The sequence below is a fragment of the Camelus dromedarius genome, chromosome 23 (assembly GCF_036321535.1).
Source record: "Camelus dromedarius isolate mCamDro1 chromosome 23, mCamDro1.pat, whole genome shotgun sequence".
In the NCBI taxonomy this organism is placed as follows: Eukaryota; Metazoa; Chordata; class Mammalia; order Artiodactyla; family Camelidae; genus Camelus; species Camelus dromedarius.
In genome coordinates, this window is record NC_087458.1 from 4,262,793 (window position 1) to 4,280,605 (window position 17,813).

The 17,813-nt window shown below is 47.1% G+C and overlaps 3 protein-coding genes across 5 annotated transcripts; 2 read left to right on the forward strand and 1 right to left on the reverse strand.

Moving 5' to 3' along the window:
• The first annotated feature begins 3 nt into the window (after nucleotides 1-3).
• C23H1orf56 (chromosome 23 C1orf56 homolog) lies at nucleotides 4-2,320 on the forward strand. Its single transcript, XM_031436471.2, has 2 exons — nucleotides 4-1,178; nucleotides 2,098-2,320. Exons 1-2 carry the CDS (start codon nucleotides 165-167, stop codon nucleotides 2,116-2,118), a joined length of 1,035 nt encoding a protein of 344 aa, XP_031292331.2. The 5' UTR covers nucleotides 4-164; the 3' UTR covers nucleotides 2,119-2,320.
• Nucleotides 2,321-2,663: 343 nt separating this feature from the next.
• CDC42SE1 (CDC42 small effector 1) lies at nucleotides 2,664-10,824 on the reverse strand. Its single transcript, XM_031436475.2, has 5 exons — nucleotides 10,670-10,824; nucleotides 7,298-7,594; nucleotides 6,654-6,764; nucleotides 5,851-5,939; nucleotides 2,664-4,972 (listed from the first exon to the last, which is right to left on the reverse strand). The coding sequence occupies exons 2-4, from the start codon at nucleotides 7,349-7,351 to the stop codon at nucleotides 5,865-5,867; spliced, it is 240 nt and encodes a 79-aa protein (XP_031292335.1). The 5' UTR covers nucleotides 7,352-7,594; nucleotides 10,670-10,824; the 3' UTR covers nucleotides 2,664-4,972; nucleotides 5,851-5,864.
• Nucleotides 9,143-16,868, forward strand: MLLT11 (MLLT11 transcription factor 7 cofactor). 3 transcript variants are annotated; one of them, XM_010996757.3, is made up of 3 exons: nucleotides 9,143-10,407; nucleotides 11,564-11,674; nucleotides 15,431-16,868. In XM_010996757.3, exon 3 carries the CDS (start codon nucleotides 15,437-15,439, stop codon nucleotides 15,707-15,709), a length of 273 nt encoding a protein of 90 aa, XP_010995059.1. In that variant the 5' UTR covers nucleotides 9,143-10,407; nucleotides 11,564-11,674; nucleotides 15,431-15,436; the 3' UTR covers nucleotides 15,710-16,868. The 3 variants fall into 3 exon arrangements, with proteins under 3 accessions (XP_010995059.1, XP_064333812.1, XP_010995058.1); XM_064477742.1 differs by having other exon boundaries at nucleotides 10,087-10,407; nucleotides 11,564-11,720; XM_010996756.3 differs by lacking the exon at nucleotides 9,143-10,407 and having other exon boundaries at nucleotides 11,552-11,720.
• Nucleotides 16,869-17,813: the final 945 nt, after the last annotated feature.

The window sequence follows — 17,813 nt, forward strand, 5'->3', positions numbered from 1 at the left end:
AGGGGGTCTGGGGGAGGGGAGGGGCGCGCGGCGGAGCCCCCGCCCCTCCCCCGCGGGCCTCGGTTCTAACGACCCCGAGGGTCGAGAGCGGAAGGGAGGGAGAGAAGGTGGGAGCCCCGGCCTTCCTCGCTGGCCTCCCTCCCAACCCCACACCGTCCAGCCCCATGGTCCCCGCCGCCGGCGCACTGCTCTGGGCCCTGCTGCTGAGTCTGGGGTCCCGGGCGGCGGGGGCCCAAGGCCTGACTTCGACCGCCACCGCCACCGCCACCGCGACGCAGCGGGACACTTTCCGCTTCGGGGGCCCTATGACCCACAGCTACCGGACCACTGCCCGGAGCCGTGTTACCCAGAAAATAAGGGTAACAATGGAGGATGAGGATGACATTGTGGCCGCGGCCGACCGCATGGCAGGCCCGGCTGCTGCCGAGCTCTTGGCCTCCACGGTGTCCACAGGTAGCCGGTCGCGTTTGGCGGAGGAGGAGGATGGGTCTTTGGAAGAAGGAGTAGTAATTTACACCAGAAAGAATGACACTGGCTCGGAGACTTCCAGTACGATTCCCACCCGAGGGTTTGCAGCGAATGGCCATGATTCTGAAAACACAATGAGTTCAAGCCAGCCGCCCTCCACCGGGAAGACCGCTGCGGATCAGCCGTTCTCCGACAGCACCCGGAGCCAATGGTCAACAGCAAGGTCCTCCTCGAACCCGTGGCCACCGCCCTCGCCCACAGCCATGCCAGCTCCCGAGGATCTGCAGCTGGTGCTGGGGCCCTGGGGCCCGTGGCACTGCCACTGCAAGTCAGGCACCATGAGCCGGAGCCGGGGCGGGAAGCTGCACGGCCTTTCCGGGCGCCTCCGCGTTGGGGCCCTGAGCCAACTCCACACTGAGCACCGACCTTGCACCTACCACATATGCCCCTGCAACCGGCAACGGGAGGAGTGCCCCCTGGACGCAGGTCTCTGTCCTGACACCAGCTGCACCACTCAGACCACCACTAAGGCCACCACCACCACCACCACCACCCCCATTCCTCCCCTGGTCACCAGGCTCAGACCCACCCCCTTCATCCCCAGCCCCAGCCCCAGGTACAGCTCAGCCCTTGCTTTTTGGAAACGGGTCAGGATTGGGCTGGAGGATATTTGGAACAGCCTCTCTTCAGTGTTCACAGAGATGCAACCAGTAAGTGTTTGGTGTTGAGCCAGGATCTTTGTTAATGGATCTGAAAAGTCCTGATACCCAAAACCCTGCTGCTAAGCCAGCCAGTGTGTCTGCATGAACTATTACTTACCTGTTTGGTTCTTGATTCATAATATGCATTGGTTATTCACATCATTAGCCACTGATTCCACCTATTATTTTTTAAGTAACTGCTGTTAGCCTGTTAGGCAACATGTATTGTTGGTCATCAGATGATTACTGACCAAATTGTTAAGACTGTAGGTATATAAAGAATTCTTGATGCACAGATAAGTAATGGATATGGAAGATATTAATAGCTTTCAGCTTACTAATACAACTTAACAGTTACAGCCGCCAATATCTGAGGTCTTAGCATGTGCACTTTACCTGGCTCAATTCTCACAACAACCCTATGGTAGAATTATTCCCACTTTAGAGATGAATTGGGTTTACAAAGCTAGTAAGTGACAGAGTCACAGCAAGATTTAAGCCAAGTCTGTTTTTCAGTAGTCCCCATGCTCTTCACCACCGCCGTCCCTTAGAACTGTCCTTCTGGGGTTATTCCCAGAAACCTAAGAAGTCTCAAGGAAGGATAGTCCTCTACTTTACCAAAAGAGCTACCAAAGTTTCTAACTGATCTGATAAAATATCCTCAAGGTCTCAGGATGACAGGGCCCTGGGGAGAGGGGAAGGACAGTAACATGTCTACTTGGTCATTTCAGCAGTTTGTTTCTGTCCTTCTCCTTGTGTGTCCGATACCATTATTCAATATAAAAAAGCAGCATAAATAGTGGGCAGTAGTGTTGAGGGAATGAGTGTTGAGTTTGTGGGGAGAAAGAAATGAAGAAGCAAGGAAGGGAAAAGAATATAGATGTGGTTATAATATTTTCCCTTTTCTCTATTTTGTTTCCTTACTCAGATAAACAGAAATCAGAGGTAATGGCCACTTCATCCACAAGAGGAGGTGTCAGCATCTCTACCTCTCCTCCCCTTTCAATCCCAGCACCCACTGGATATTTTTAGTACAGAAAAACAAAACTAGGAAAAAAAAACCCAAAAACACTGTTTGGTCTTTTTGTGTCTTTTTACAGTGGTATCTGAGAGAGAGAGAGACCATAAATCTCTGGACTCTTAAAAACTGAACTGTGTAGCTAGCAGCCTCTGGCTTGGTCCCTACCCTGTCCCACAGGATAAAAATGTTGATGCTGCTCATCTTGCTCATCTCCAAAGTTGTCTTTAAACAATTACTTCTTTTAAAGACCTGAAAAATCTCAGATGAATGCCAAGAAAAAGGAACAGGAATGACGAGCTAAGCCCTTGGAAGATAATGGTGGGCTTCCTGCCTTCACAACACTTAGCCTTCTCTCCTCAGAAAGGGCAATGTCGGCACAAAATTCCCTGACAGCCACTTCCTGGGAGTTGCCTTCATTAACCACGTCTATCCTTTAACCCAACAACACACCTATAGTGATTACTCTGCAACTGTTTTGCTTAAACATTTTTTATTTGAAAATGTATTTAAAAGTCCAACAATTTTTAATATAAATTATGACTCTCAAACCCATTCCCATCACTCTAAATACTGTTAAAGTGATGGCAGCATACACATTAGAGAAGGCAGCTGAAGGTGAGAGAGCACCAAAGAAAAGAAGATTGTGTCCAAAGAGCAGGCATCAGAATAAGGCTCAAGATCAGGATGACCAGATTCCAGGAGGCCCCCACCTGTCTACCCTATCCTGTTAACCCTTTAGATCTAGTGTAACCCTCAGGCTTTTGAGAGAATTTAGGGCAACAAGGTGAGCTACCTTCAGAGCAATTAGCTAGACTGGAACTGAATAAATTGGGAATGTATTTCTATGACCAAGCTTAGACACTAAAAACCTGCAGGAAATACACGGAGGTTCCAAAAGATGAGCGCCTCAGTCACTACAGGAGGGGGTGAACTGGATGGATAGTGGAATCAGCAGAGTGGATCCTAATTCCCACATTCCTGACCCCCACTACCATCAGACAGGATGCTTCCTGTTACCAAGCTAATGAGACCACCTTCTCATGGAGCAGGCAGAAGCTCATCTGTCCTGTTCTGCCCCTCAGTCACCCTGCAAGGAAGGGGTCAGAACAAAAAACACCTGAGAAAACTGAAAGTGCCTAATGACCCTGCTCCTACATTATTTTCCCACCTAAAGCAGACTCCTCAGCCAGGTGGAGAGTGGGACCTGGTCTTCAGACAAAACTCCCTGAGTCTTATTTGTGTCTGATTCTAGGACTACGGCACAGATACAGAGCTTAAAATTTGGGGAGGATAAGCTGGGGTATCTGCAACTCTACTGCTTTTCTCTCCTTCTGTTCCATAATCCCACGATATCCTGTCCAGGCCTCCACCCTGCAGGAACCCCTCCTCCAGAGAGCATTAAGAATGGAGCACAGTACATGTCCATCGTAGAGACATGAACCCACGCAAGCACAGGCAGCACACGGAATAAAGAAGTTTGGAGATTATGTGCGGCCCCCTGAGCCTACTTTACAAGGAACCCTAGTTCATCCGTGGCTCAGGCTTAGGATGAGTAAGTGGAAATCACTCAAGAGAAACATACCTTGACTCTAGAGCAGTGGCTCTCCCCTGGGGGTGATTTTGCCGCCTTGGAGACATTTGGCCATGTCTGGGGACATTTTTGGTTGTTATAACTAGGGTGGGCCAGGGATGCTGCTAAACATCCTATAATGCACAGCATAGTCCCTCACTACCAAGAATTATCCAGCCCAAAATGTCAAAAGTGCCTAGGTTAAGCAACCTTGCTCTAGAGGTCTTTCTGCTCCCATGCTGTAAGGATCTTAAGCTCACTCAATGATTGTTGTCAACCCGTTTATCTCACCAGCCCTCCCATCCTCAGTGATCAATAGTACACCCTGAGACATACCTCCTAGTTTGGCTGCGTTCTGGGTTTCTCTCCAGATCCCTCTTCCTGCTCTCACTTAGGCCAGCAAGGAGGTTGGCAGAGGGTAGGCCAGATCCCCAAAACTTACATGGAATGTCTTCAGGTTAAGATCCACCTCTTAGCTTAACTCTTATCCAGTGGGAAACAGTAAGGTTCCTAACAGGGACAGGATTAAGGAAGAGGTAGTAGCAGGATGGGGGTAATTAAGAGAAGTCGAATTTAAAAAAGTATTTTTTTGTAAAAAAAAGGAAAGCTCTTAGGGAGCTAGCTATGCTACAGAAACAGGGTTAGAGGCCTACCTAGAAAAAGACCCTGTATTGGCAGAGAGCTACTGAGGGACTGTAAGTCAGAGATCTAGAGAGAGAGAGTAGACTAGCTAGTGGTCACCCGCCCAGCCCCTGGCTGACGTCTGCTTCAGTTCATTCCAGGAGGAAAGGGCAGGGAGGGAGGGAGCTTCTCAGCAAAGCCGGCTTCAGCTTCCATAATCTCACTCACCCACCACATTTAAGGAGTTTCAGGTTAAGAGTTTAAAAACATATGGCACCTAGACCATCATTCAGGAGAAAGGAACCCATTCCAGGTTCCCAGAAAACTCCTATCTCAGATCTGAGAGTGTCGAGGCCCCAGCTGAGCTCCTCTGGCCAACCAGTAGTCACCTGGTCAGTCCTGCTGCCTTGACCCCATCTCCAGGAGGGGCTACGGCCAGAGGGAGGGGAGGGAGTCCAGCCCCCACGCCTTGTGAGGCACTATTAGTCAGGGAAAAGAGGGGCCCTGGGGTCACTGATTCTAGGAGGGCATCTGGTGGGGGCAGCATCTCTTCTGGGCTGGACAGGGTGGAGGCTGGACACACAGTAGAACCTGATTTTAAAAAAAAGAAAAACAAGAAAGATTAGCCTCGAAGAAAACCTCCAGCCTCAGGCAGAAGGCACCACCTGGTTCAGACTCTTAACTATTTCTACATTATGCTCTTTTTTCTATTTCTATTTCTGCCTGCACATCCCTTTCTCTTTGCCCTTCTGGATCCTACATTCTTTTTTTTTTTTAACTGATTGACCAACAAGTTTTATTATATTGATGGCTTACAAAATAGTTACCTGTGTTTAAAGATGTATTTTTATGATTAACAATTTGAAATACATGACAGTTCCAATTAACTCTTCTCTGTAGGCAGACAATTTTTAATTAAGTAAACTGCTAAAAAGCCTAGTAAATTGGTAATAACTTTATTAAATTGAATATATTTTCAATTTAGAATTTTATTTATAAATTTTATCTTAAATATGTTCATGTTCAAAGATACCATCCTTTTCCCCCCTCAGTCAAAATTAACTTGACAGATTTATTTTAAGAAACTCGTCAACTAAGTTGTCCTTATAACTTTTTGTTTCACCAAATTTAGTCGCAGCAAAATCATAGACCTTCTCAATTTCATTCCATTTTATAGAATATAAATTCATCCAATAAAATATAGGGGCTCTATCAAGACAGTCTTCTTTTGAGCTTAAATATCTGGGGTTCAATTATTTAATATCAAAATTAAATACTGGACGCATAGTTTATTTTGTTCAGTTCTTTTCTCGCTGTTATATGGACCCTACATTCTTGCCTCTTCTATTCTAATTCTTTTTCCCTCCGTTCACTTCCCATTCTTGCAGGGGATCAGGGTTCTGAGGCAGGGAATCACAATGTGCTGGCAGGAGGCTAGAGGCGTAAGATGGGTTTCTCTAATCACTCACCGTTCCTGCTGGAGCTACAAGCCCCTAGAATTGCTCCACGGCCTGTCTCGGTTTCCCTTGGATCTCATCTGCTCCTGAACGGCACCTGTCTGTGAAAAGGCACATGTGAGACCCTCTCCCAAGTCTCCATACGGCACAGTAAGAGACCTCCCTGCGCCCTCCAGCAAAGAGGAGGCGTGCCTCCAGCTCCTTGACCACAAAATCAATCTGAAATGGTAAAAACTAACCTCCATTCCTCCAAGGGAAGTCTCAGTGCCTCCCTTCACACTGACCCTCATGAGGATGAGATAAAAAGGGTTTTTTACTAATAAGATTTCCTCACAAAGGACTCTCTCATATTTATCTGAGTTTCATAATTGGTGAAGACTCCTTCACTAGCTCCAAGCCCATTTCCCTTGTTTTGAGGGCAGAAATGCATACGAGACATCAAAGGACAAAGGTGCTCAGACCTTTTCCTGTCCCAACACTCCCGAACACAATACAATTTACTGTGGTGCTGAGATAGCAGTTTTTAATTAATAGAAAGGAAGGTTAGGGTTTTTGGAAAAAGCCCCCCAAGTAAATCTTAAGACCGTGTATCTCCCATCCCAGTGAAGAGCAATCTGCTAAGCATAAAGACAGAGGAGCCTAGATCAGAGATCTGAAACGCCAGGCCTCAGATTTATGCAGCCTGCGACCGGGACTAGACTCCTAGATTCTTGCTTCCCGTAGAGTATTTTGCTATGCCTCCAGCTTGAACTTTCAAAAAGGGGCATAGTTCAAGGCCATAATCCCATATCAACCTCTCCCCATTCCCTTGTTACCATGGCAAGTCCATCTCCGGCCCCCATCTCCCCAGAGCCAATGTGAGTCAGGTGGACAAAATTCATTGGTTCCCCAATCATGGTCCGGTCAATCCGTCTCCTCTTCTTCTTCTGCTTGGAGAAGATGGAGTTATGTCTGAAATCCCTTCCTCCAGTCACAGGGAAAAGAGTCTTGAAAACCACTAAGGGAAGAGCTAAGGGCCTGGTGGGAAAGGGGACAGGGCATTGTAATAGGGAAATCACTAGGGTATGAAGGACAAAGCGGAACAACATAAATGCAGAAAGGGCAGGGCGGTAAGGGCAGTGGCCTGTACAGGGAAGACTGGACCAAGAAAGGACATGTCAAAGTCACCTCTGGCTGATAAGGAAACAATGGGAAAAACTGGCAGGTATTAAGCTCTACCTACAACTCCTGCCCAACTCAGAATGGACAAGAACAGGAGGTGACAGCTAGGACCATTTACTTCTTCCATCACCCAGTCCCCTTTATCCTATGTACACACCTGCCTGGCCACAGAAGCCATCCTGACAGACAGGGAGGCAAGAAACGTGCTTTGTGGACGGCAGATCCTAGATGGCATGTCTACTTCACAGTGTCTGGTACCTGGTTTCTGTGTGTTTGGGGTGGGGTTGGGGACACTTACCGGCTGGGGTTTCTCTACCACACAGCAGCCCAGTTTGTGCCAAAATTCACTCATGTTCCCTGATGGTTCCAGTTTCACTCCTCTGCCTGAGGCCCTGGAGGGCTCCTGCTCTGGTGCTGTGACCGCCCACTCCTCACTCCCCTCAGCTCTAACAGCACCCTGGGTTGCCTCAGCTGGACAGGTCTGGAGAAAGTAGTCCTTGGAGCCCTGAGCTGAGCAGTGAAGGTCAGTGTCTCAGATCCTGAGAGTAGGGTGGGCAGGCAGGCACAAGGTTATGTCTTCCACAGACTTGGAACCCTGGATGAGCAGAAAGTAAAGAGAGAAGAAAGGTTAGTAAGAACCCCCTGCCCATCTCCTGAGAAGCCATCTGATGAGCCCACACCTTCCTGCTCTCCCTTAAAAGCCCTAGTCCTACACCCAGCACTAACCTGCTCTGAACATAAGCACCTCAAAGCCTGACTCTCAGACAAAGGAAGAGAACCAGAAGGTCACCAAGGGGTTAAGAAGCAGCAGCTGCTGGTACCAACTGGAGCTGAGCGGGGCTGGGGCTGGAGCGAGGATGGGAAGGGACCAGAGGATACCGGCAGAAATGAGCAAAGTGTCGGGGTGCTACCAGCTCCACCTCCCTTCTCCCTGGGTTCAGGGCAGAAGGGGAGGGACATTTAAATGACTCTGAAGAGGAAATGGTGGTTTTTCGGTCTCACAAACAAGAACTCCACCCCTGACCCTCCCTTTTTCCTTACTTTACCCTGAACACCTAGATTTTTTTTAAGACCAAGAGAGGCCTTGACTACCTAGGTTCTAGGTGACTGACTGCAGCAGGTCGGAACTCAAGACTCTGCAGTGAGGAATGCTTCCCTCTCTCTTCCCTGCCCTTGTTCCTCCTCATTTCCCTCAACCAAGATCCAACTCCTCCCAGAAGCCATTTAACAGTTCCTTTATTATTTAAGCTTGAGATCCCTCCTGAGGGCTGTATACACAGTTTATCTGTGTTCTGTATCAATGCACTCTTGTGTGTGCACCTGTCTGCACATACGTGGCATAGCCACATCCCTGCGTGTGCGTCCTGCATAGATCATCTGTGAGCAGGCTGTAGGTACATGTGCCAGTATCTTCTGTCCCATGAGGAATCTTTTCCCGGCCTCCCCACCTCTTCACATGTCCTATCGTGCCGCTCTGCTCTGCCTCACACCCCACAGGGCCTGGTCCTCCCTCTCTTCCTCCTCCCCTCATGCTGTAACCTGTCGTCTCTTCCCTCACCATTTCCAACCCCAAGCTTCAGCAGCCAACCAGACACGAGGAATTTTCCAATAGCATTAGTGTCCAAGGAAGAACTTCCTCGCCTTTTCATTACTGCCAGCCAGCACAGGGCACAGATGGGTTTCCTCAGTTGTCACCGCACTCCCCCAGTCCCATAAAATAGGCAACCTCAAAGATTCCAAACAGGGCAGTTTCACGAACATTACACTTTAGCCTGAACAGGAATCTCCCCTCCCTCCAGGACTGGAATCCTGATGCTCTGACACCCCACACTGATCTAAGAACTGAGAAGGCTTTTTTAAAATCAGCCTTGAGATGAGATCACACAAACACTGAGATACAGCGGGGGAAAGACGCAGGAGCCTGGGCTTTCTCTTACTTCCCTTCCCACCACTGGAGGGGAGGAGTAATGAGACAGGGCGGAAGTCAGAACACAGCTGTCCAGAGAGGGGAGCTGTGGTCAGTGGGGAAGTCAGCCGGTCACAGGGTTTGTCGTGCTGGTGGTGATATTGGGTGGTAAGGGTTAGTGGGGTGGGAAGGTTGAAGAAAACAATGAAGAATCAGAGGAAACCCCCCAACACTACCAGACAGGCTGTTCTGAGACTGGATTCTCCCTCAACACCCCCCTTGCTCAAAGCTGAGTGGACAGAAGCGGATGGTGGGAGGGGAGAGGAGAGAAGAGAGCGAGAAGGGAGAGAGGGAAAGGGGCAGTGGAGGGAACAAGGACGTTTCTGTTCCTTTTCCAGGGACCTGGCCAGAGCTGGGTGGAGGGAAAGTGTGTGGGGGGGAGACTTGGCATGAAATGACCAATGATGATGAGAAGTGACCAGGAAATTCCATTCCCCAGGACACAGGACATAAGGGTCTCTGAAACTTGGGGGTGGGGTCAGCATGAGGAGAAGACTGGGCAGGGTGAAGGTGGTGGTGGTGAGGGAGGAGGGGAACAAGGCCCGGAAAGGAAGTAAGGGTGATTGGCTGCCACTCTCCTTTAAAATATCTAGAGAAAAGTGGGTTGAGGAAAAACGAAGTCCTGAACCCACTACCCACCCCTCAGTGAAGGGGAAGGGGCAGGGTAAACAGCAGGAGGGATCAGGATTAGACGCTATAAGGCCATATCCTGACAGCCAAGTAGTGCTGAGAACTGGGCCCGAGTCCCAAAAAGGAAGGGTGAAATACAGAGCTGGGAGAGACACCAAGGTCATAATGGGGCTTAAGAGCTTTAAAACTACTGGGGAGTGAGCAGGAGAACGGCCGGGAGAAAGGTTCCAGGGAGGAAGGATGTACAGAGGCAGTTCCCTGGTCCTGTTCGAGCCCCAAACCGGTTCTCCCGGTCCCGCTGCCTCCAGCCCCAAGGCCTCCAACCCGCTGCCTGACAAGCCTTCACAAGAAGCAGCTGGAGAGAAAGAGAATTGAGAGAATGGAGTGGGCAATCCTGGCTATGCGCCCAGGGCTGCAGCTGGTCCCCGGTGGAGACCTCCAGACGTGGAGGGCTGCTGCGGGGCTCGGGCTCTAGAGAAGTGGGGGTGGACCCCACGTTTCAGTCAAGTGACAGGCATTTGCCCCAGGACCAACGTGCCCTTCCCCAGGAAAGGTCTTGTAGAGGCTTAAGAGGAAACAGAGCTAGGCCTAACCTCTCCCTCCCCAGTATATTCAGTCACATAGACTCCATTTCTGCCCACCCCCCAAATCTACCCAGAAACTCTCTGCCCTTCCCAAGGTTGAACTGGGATTGAGACTTCTCTGTAAATCTTTCGGACTTTGTCACTGTCTTCCGTGGCTGCCTGGCTCTGATTTAGACCTTCCCGGACCAGCTCTGCTTCAGTTTGTTGGCACACGCCCCACCGAGGTCGGTGAGTCTCAAAAGGGACCTTCTCCCCCTCCCAGCTTCCCCCAACACTCCAGACCCTCTTTCCCTTCTACTCTTCGGCGGCCTCACCCTCGCACGCCCGGGAGCGGAGGGGCATGATTACTCACGGAGCGCACCCCTTTGCCACCGGCCCAGCATCTCGACAGCCCTGGACACCCTCCCTCCCCACCCCCAGCATCCGGTGCGTCTCCGCCTGGCTGGGCAGGCGGGGCGCACGGGCCGAGGGACCGACTCCAAGGCGTCACCTGCTCTGCTCCGACATCAAGGCGTCCGGCGACAGCTGGTGTGGGGGGGCTCCTGCCCGGCGCCCGCCAGAGTGGGGCTCCCGGGCTCGCTCCTCGGCGCGGTGGGGAAGCCGAGGGCGCGCCGGCAGAGGTGGGGCTGGCCGAGGGCGGAAACGGCCGCGACGCGCTTACGAAAGCCGTCCGGCTGGGAGCCCGACGCACCGCTCGCCTGCGGCCGGAGGCGGCGCTGCGCGCCGGAGGGACGTGGGAGGGGCCCCCCGAGGCCGCAGCCCCTGCTGGGAGGACCCGGGAGAGTGGGTCCCCGTGGAGGGCCAGGCACCCCAGCTAGCCGCCCCCCACCCCGAATCGCGCGCTCCCCTGGCGCGCCAGGCGTTGCGGGGCAAAGGAAGCGGAGCCCCCAAACCCCCGGCCCCAACCAAGTTCAAAGATTCGGAGAAGCACACACAGCCCCCAGTCTTCTTGTGCTCTACCCCAAATGGAAAAGGACTAGGTTTACCCATTGCGAGGGTAGGGAGGTGAACTGGGAGGAGTAAGGATTGAACGGAGGGATGGAGAATTTTTCTGATTCTCAAAACCACTTCGTAACCTGAAATTCTTAAATTGGGGAATAAAGGAACACTCTTCCATCACTGTCTACAGTTAAGATTTTTAATCCATAAACCCATAAAGCCTAAAATTAAAGGACAATTAACTGCTCGTTCATTTGCACCCTCAGTCAGCATGGTACTGATGGAAGAGCTCGGGAATCATAGTGCAGACCAATAAGCCTACGGAGATGCTTTAATCCTGTCTCCCTGCCCGAAGTGTTCTGGAACCTATCATTTGAATTAGCCGAGTCAGGCAGGGAGGGGGCGGGGAGTCCTTCCGCCCTTCTTAGGAGGGGCTGCATTGCAGGGGGAGGCTGAGCAGACTGACTCAGTCACTGAAGAGAGAGGGAGAAGACAAAGCCGTCAAAGCCCCAGTCGCTCTTTTTCTCCAGCCCAGAGCAGACAGCGGAGCCCTGAGGTACTCCCTGCATCTTTGGAACACGCTAGTAATTCACTGGTAACAGGTAAACTAAACTGAGGGAGGGGGGCAGGGGGCTGCAAAGATAGAAGAGGCTGAAGACCCCAAATGAGGGTGAGGTTGGGGTACAGTTCAAGAGGAGAGAAGGCAGCGCTGTGAACAATGGGTAGTTACTTGTTCAGCGTTTCACATCTCTGCTAAGGTCTCCATCCATGCCTTACAATCCTTCACACAGACGTTAATTTCTAATAATTTACATGTAGTTATCATTTTTCAGCATTTATCTCCTTTATTTCAGTTATCAATTGGCCTATAATTTATTGTCCTGTGTATTTTATTATCTTCAGTCTAGTTATCTATATCTTCCTTCTCAAGCCGTAATTTGTTCTACCAGTTTTTTTTTTTTTAACATGTTTTATTGATGTTCTACCAGATTTTTGATGAATCTATAGTCCTACTGGGTCGCTCTAGCCTCTACTTCCCTATATTTCCATTTTTTTTCTGTCATGTTCCATTGATGTGTCTACCCTCACTCCAAACTTATTTGTCTCTGTAGGAAGGAGTTTAGGGGGAGAGATATTCAATAATATTGAGATTAATCTTGACCTTTCTTTGAACAGTCTCCTCCCATTGTCAAACCTTTGCTCCAAAAAAAGGGGCAGCTTGAGGTATGAAGGTAGGGGCCTCTGTGCTGGAGAACTGCCTGATTCCATATTGAAATCAGTACAGACGACAAGAGCTAGGTATGGGGGCAGATTCTGGAAAAGAAAGGCTTATTTGCAGCTCAGTGTAATATGTGGGGGAAGGACATGGCTAACAGGAAAATCCAAGCCCAGAATGAGACACATATAATGAGAAGCCCGAGAGGTTCTATTCCCCTCCACCACCATCCCTTGTCCTTCCCCTCTACGATGGCAGCATGACACAGCAAGGCCCTGTTGGGTAGGCCCCGAATTTCCCACAGAGGGTCTGGACAAAGTGTATTTGGGTGTGTCTGTGTGGCTCAGAGAAAGCCACCTGATACTATGTATTTGCTAATTGTGTCTCTCTAAGAATAGACAATGATATTTATAAAGAAATTACCTTTGCCTAAAATATCTGAATAATTTAAAGTGAATAAAGTGGGAAGCATTTATTGAGCATATATTGTGGCACAAGTCACTGTCCGAGTCCTTTAAGATAAGTAAATGAGAGATATAAAGATAGATGAGGTACGGGTAGAGAATATTTGGGGAAGAGAAAGCTAATTGAAAAGGGACTTTGTGTAAAATTTGGGTACTTGGGAATTAAATCCATACTATATTAAATTTAAAATTTTCACTACTAATGTAAAGGGTATTTTTAGCTTCAATTTTCTGTATAGTCAGCGTCCTTAATTTGATATTAAATGACATATATGCTTGATTGAGTGCCTTTCTGAAATGCATTTGGTATTCGGTGCATGTCTTTGAGTTAATATTTTGTAAAATTTCCTTTAGCTTTTTTAATTGCAAGAGAAGTTCTGTCAGATATTCAGAATTGTTTGGGCAGTTTTTATACATAGCTGGATGTAAGAAAAGGAGTCAGTTTGTCAAAGAGATTTTTCCTTTGCTCAATCCCAGCCTGCTCTCTTCTGCCTTTTGCAATTTCACTATTCAGATCAGAATCACAGGAACAATCAACACCTAACCCACTGAATATCTATTCTTCAGGAACTAAGAATTCTTGCAAATTTTGAAAATATTGGTATGAGATTATATAAAACTGCAGGCAACTATCTATATACAACACATCAAAAAAGGACCAAACTGGGGCTTAGGAGACACTATCCAAACTGGCTGGATAATTTCTAAGATGTTTTCTAGTTTTAAAATTCTATGATTTTTTTTTTCTCCCTATGATTCCATTTTTTAAAGAGTCTATTACATGCCCAGCATTTTATTAAGCTCACTCTGGAGGGGATTGGTAAGGGAGGGGATGTAAAAGAAGCCAGCTAGGTAGACAAAAATGGCAATTAGTTTTAAAAAAAAATCCCTTAAGAAGACGTCAACAACACTGTTGGTTCCTAAGGTTTGCTCCTTAGGATCTCAGTAGTCCCAGACCTAAGCCAGAGTTGTTTGGTTGGTTGATAAGGACATTTTTTGTAGCTTTCTGTGCACATACCTCTGCAAATTACTGTGGAGATGATCAGGGCTGAAGATCACGGAACGATGACCTCACCTTTCCAACATGCTCCCCCACCCTGTTCCAGTCCCCAAATCACTCTCCTTCCAAGCAGCTTCTCTGCTGAGTCAGTTCCCAGGGTTTATTTTGGAGCCTGAACCTAAGAAGAAAGCAACTCAGAATCCACTTTTAACATTAAAAACATCCTAGTCTACCCACTCAGCATTCCTAAAGCCCCTACACTCACACGTGACCGTGTTCTAGATTAAAGTCTACTCTTCCTGCCACATTATTTAGGGGCATTTTGGAACCTCTTTAAGGCCACTGTTTAGGAGCTTCAAGGCCTGGTGAGAGCCACTGGAGTGTGCTGGAGGACAGCCTTTTGAGATGGGTTCTATTTTTGGAGGTAGTGGAATGTTCTTTCTGCTCCTTCGGGAACATTTCAACTAATGCTTCTTGTCCCTTCTTTTGGCTAGTAAGCAGCTGGATGGAGGCTGCAGGGAGGTAGAATAGTCTAACATCAGGGTGTGGGTGGGACGAGCAAAGTTGATAGAAGTATTCATCAAAATATAGAAAAGTACCTAATTCTATTAAAAGACTTTCTTCTTCCAATCTATACTTTCCTTATCTGAAATTTCCAATCCATTTGCTCTATCATCAGGTTATTCTAGCATTGAGATCAGAGAAAAGAGATCCTGCTATAGCATAGGAAAATTCTTTTAGCACCTGGATTTTGTTCTGAAGGAGAGGTAGGCTAGAGAGAAATAGGCTGTTAAGGTTTATTTGTGGGCTTATAAATGGTAGTGGCAAGGTATTCATTGTATTAAATAGTGAGGGAAAATTAATCAGCAGCCTTGAATGTCTTTGGTTTGCAAAGCCTAGCACTTGTGAAGAAGGTACAATGCAGACTGGTTTTCACTCTTGGGGAAACTCTCAGCCCCTTGAAGAAGATAAGATTATCTCTATACAAAACACATAATAGTGATCTGTAACCCCAAACTGATACAGTCAGGTAAAATTATACAGGTGTTGGGGGAGATGCTGGAAAAAATAGGGTAGATGGAGCTGAGTAAGGATGTAAGTAAGGATGTCCTCCTGGAAGAGGGGAGTTTATAGTGGGTTTAGAAAGCAGGGAGGAAAACAGTAAGCAGAAATGTTATAGCAGCCCTTTGCAGCGGTACCATGACCTACTAATCTAAAGGCAGGAAGAAATCAAGTCTTTGACATATGAGTTCAGGGGAAAGATCCCTCTAAGGACTTGAATGGAGTCTTGAAACTTGGGTACTATTTTAAGATGGAGAGTGGAGAGAGTTAAGCAAGACATGAATGAGCGTAGCTGTAGCACAGGATGTACTACTGCTAGGAAGAATGGAGCCAGATTCTGGAAGCCATAAAACCAGACCCAAGCAGCAGGCAGTAAATAAGTCATTCCAAGATGGGGAAGAGTTAGCAAATGGTTGAAAGCAGTAATAGAGGAAGAGTTCCTGAATCTTGTCCTAGGGAATTTGGGTTATGTACAGGGGCAAATGGGATATAAAATTTCTCAGTAAGGAAAGGCCATGGGCCACAAACAGGTGGCTATAGCATGAAGACTGACAAGTGGTTTCTTTTTAGGAAGTTATGAGGGACCCTGTGAGTAGCCAGTACAGCTCCTTTCTTTTCTGGAGGATGCCCATTCCAGAACTGGATCTGTCGGAGCTGGAAGGCCTGGGTCTGTCAGATACACCCACCTACAAGATCAAGGACAGCAGCGTTGGCAAAATGACCGGGCAAGCAACTGGAGCAGAACAGGAGAAAAGCCCTGACGGCGATGCCCTCCTTGAGTACAGCACCTTCAACTTTTGGAGAGCGCCCATTGCCAGCATCCACTCCTTCGAATTGGACTTGCTCTAAGCCCAAGACCTCTCCCGCCACCTTGCCCTCATTGTCTGCCCTTTCAAGCCCCTTACTTTCCACACTTTTCCCCTATTAATCTTGCTCTCTCCCCTCTATTGTGTTGAGGTGGTGCTGATGAATCTGCCAGAATTGTGGTTGGTTGGTTGGTCGGTTTATTTATTTATTTATTTATTTACTTACTAACTTATTTATTTATTTATTTATTTATTTATTTATTTATTTATTTATTTATTTATTTATTTATTTATTATCTGTCTATCAGTTTCTCTCAAAAGCCTATCTATCTTTTTTTCTTTCCTATCAGTTTCTCTCAGAAGCCCTCAAGCCACAAAGTAAAGGGTTCAAGCAATGGAGTATTGGATCACAGGGAGTCCTCCTTTCCCTCCTCCAGATGTTAATTCCAGAAAACAGGCCTGGTGAGGGCACCCGAGAGCAGTATAGTAGTGAAAATGGAGGACTGATTTTTTTTACTTCTTTTTGAACAGCTTCAGAGATTGCTCAAACCTTCCTAATTTCTTGCTCCAGGCTTGTGAACAAATATTTCTTCAAGGGTTGGTGAAAACCTTGTAGTTTTTAATTTGAGATTATCTGCTACAAGACTGTGGGATACTGTAGGATTTCTAAAATGCTAAGGTGATAAGACTCATTTTTTTAATTCTACTTCTTGTAATACACTTTTTCTCAGAGAAAGGGGTAGTTCAAGGTATAAAACAAGAGGAAATAATACATCATGGGAAATGACAATAAAGGAAAGCATTGAATGTCAGAAATAGGCACCCTCTCTCACAAAAGTGTTCCTTCTTCAAGCCTACTCACTTTACAAATTTTCTTCTGTGGGTTGAAAACTCTAGCAGAGGAAAATCACTCGGATTTCAAATATTAAGATGCAGTCTTGCTGACTATTATGATAATTTGTAAGGTTTTATTCAGTTTTTAAAAAGCATAGGATTTGGTTGTAGTGTTTTAGTTTTGCCCTCCTGCATTTGCAGTGTAGAATACTAATCAATGGGCCTCAGGCACATTTCCTCAGCTACCTTGAAACCAGAGAAATGAACAATCACACTGACCCTACACCTTGTCCCCAGTCCTTCCAAAATTACTGCTGCTGATTTGTGCTGCCATTTAATCACTTCTTTAATAAAGACATTCAATCCCAGACCTGGATTCTAGTTTTCTCTTCACAGGGGAGGAGTGTACATTTCAACAATTAGCCTTGCTTTCACTTTCAGCTTATGTATTTTATCTTTCTAATACTCAGTTTTGAGGAAGAAGGATTTGAGTAGCCTTTACACATTAAAATGATGAACTTCAGGTTGAACAGATAAGCAACAGGAAAAACGGGTGAAATCAACTTAAAATTAAAGTATTTCGGGAGAAAGCTGTAACCAACCACTTGTGCTTGCCCATTGACTACCAACATATTTGAGGTAATAGTTCTAGATGGCAGTAAATCTGCCCTTCATTATCTCAGCCTTGGTGCCTAAGAAAATAAACGAATTAACTAAAGTATGTTATCTGCTTAGTTTATAACTCGCCTCATTAAATTAAAAAAAATTGGATTAATTGACAAATAGTTTATGAAATCCTACTATATGAAAGACACTGAACCAGACAACTAAGTGGATGTAAACAAGAGTGAGACAAGATTTTGACCCTCAAACTTAAAAACGGATGCCATAAATACCAATTTGGCAGTATGCTGTTAAGTCCCCTGAAGAACATGAACAGGATCTAGAGAAGTCCAGAAAAGGGGGTGTTGTTCAACACCCCGTAGGTGTTGAAAGGCCCACCATCAACGACAAAAGCCTAAATCAAATAAAGAATGGAGCAGTAACGTGTCCTTCTCGATTTTTTTAAGGTCTTCTCGCTGACCTAAAGAGCATGTTCATGTCCTAAAGTTCATGGCGAATAGTGGTGATGGTTACCAACTGGTAAATAAAGTGCCTAAATGGATTTGCAAACTCCTACTCCGTGCTCTTTCAGGCCCCCACAGGGAAATCACTTCCTTGTTTGTTTCATTGCTCGCGCTGACAGCTTGGCTCTGGGGTCCGCACATTCACACTGCAACTAGACATAGGTCCTCCGGGTACCAGAGCTCAGT

Coding starts and splice junctions, on each gene's coding strand:
- MLLT11 (XM_010996757.3), top strand. CDS start 15,437: ATGAGGGACCCTGTGAGTAGCCAGTACAGCTCCTTTCTTTTCTGGAGG.
- C23H1orf56 (XM_031436471.2), top strand. CDS start 165: ATGGTCCCCGCCGCCGGCGCACTGCTCTGGGCCCTGCTGCTGAGTCTG. Junction 1,179..2,097: donor TGTTCACAGAGATGCAACCA/GTAAGTGTTTGG, acceptor TTCCTTACTCAG/ATAAACAGAAATCAGAGGTA.
- CDC42SE1 (XM_031436475.2), bottom strand. CDS start 7,351: ATGAGTGAATTTTGGCACAAACTGGGCTGCTGTGTGGTAGAGAAACCC. Junction 6,765..7,297: donor TGGTAGAGAAACCCCAGCCG/GTAAGTGTCCCC, acceptor TTCTCCAAGCAG/AAGAAGAAGAGGAGACGGAT. Junction 5,940..6,653: donor CCGGAGATGGACTTGCCATG/GTAACAAGGGAA, acceptor GCCTTTTCACAG/ACAGGTGCCGTTCAGGAGCA.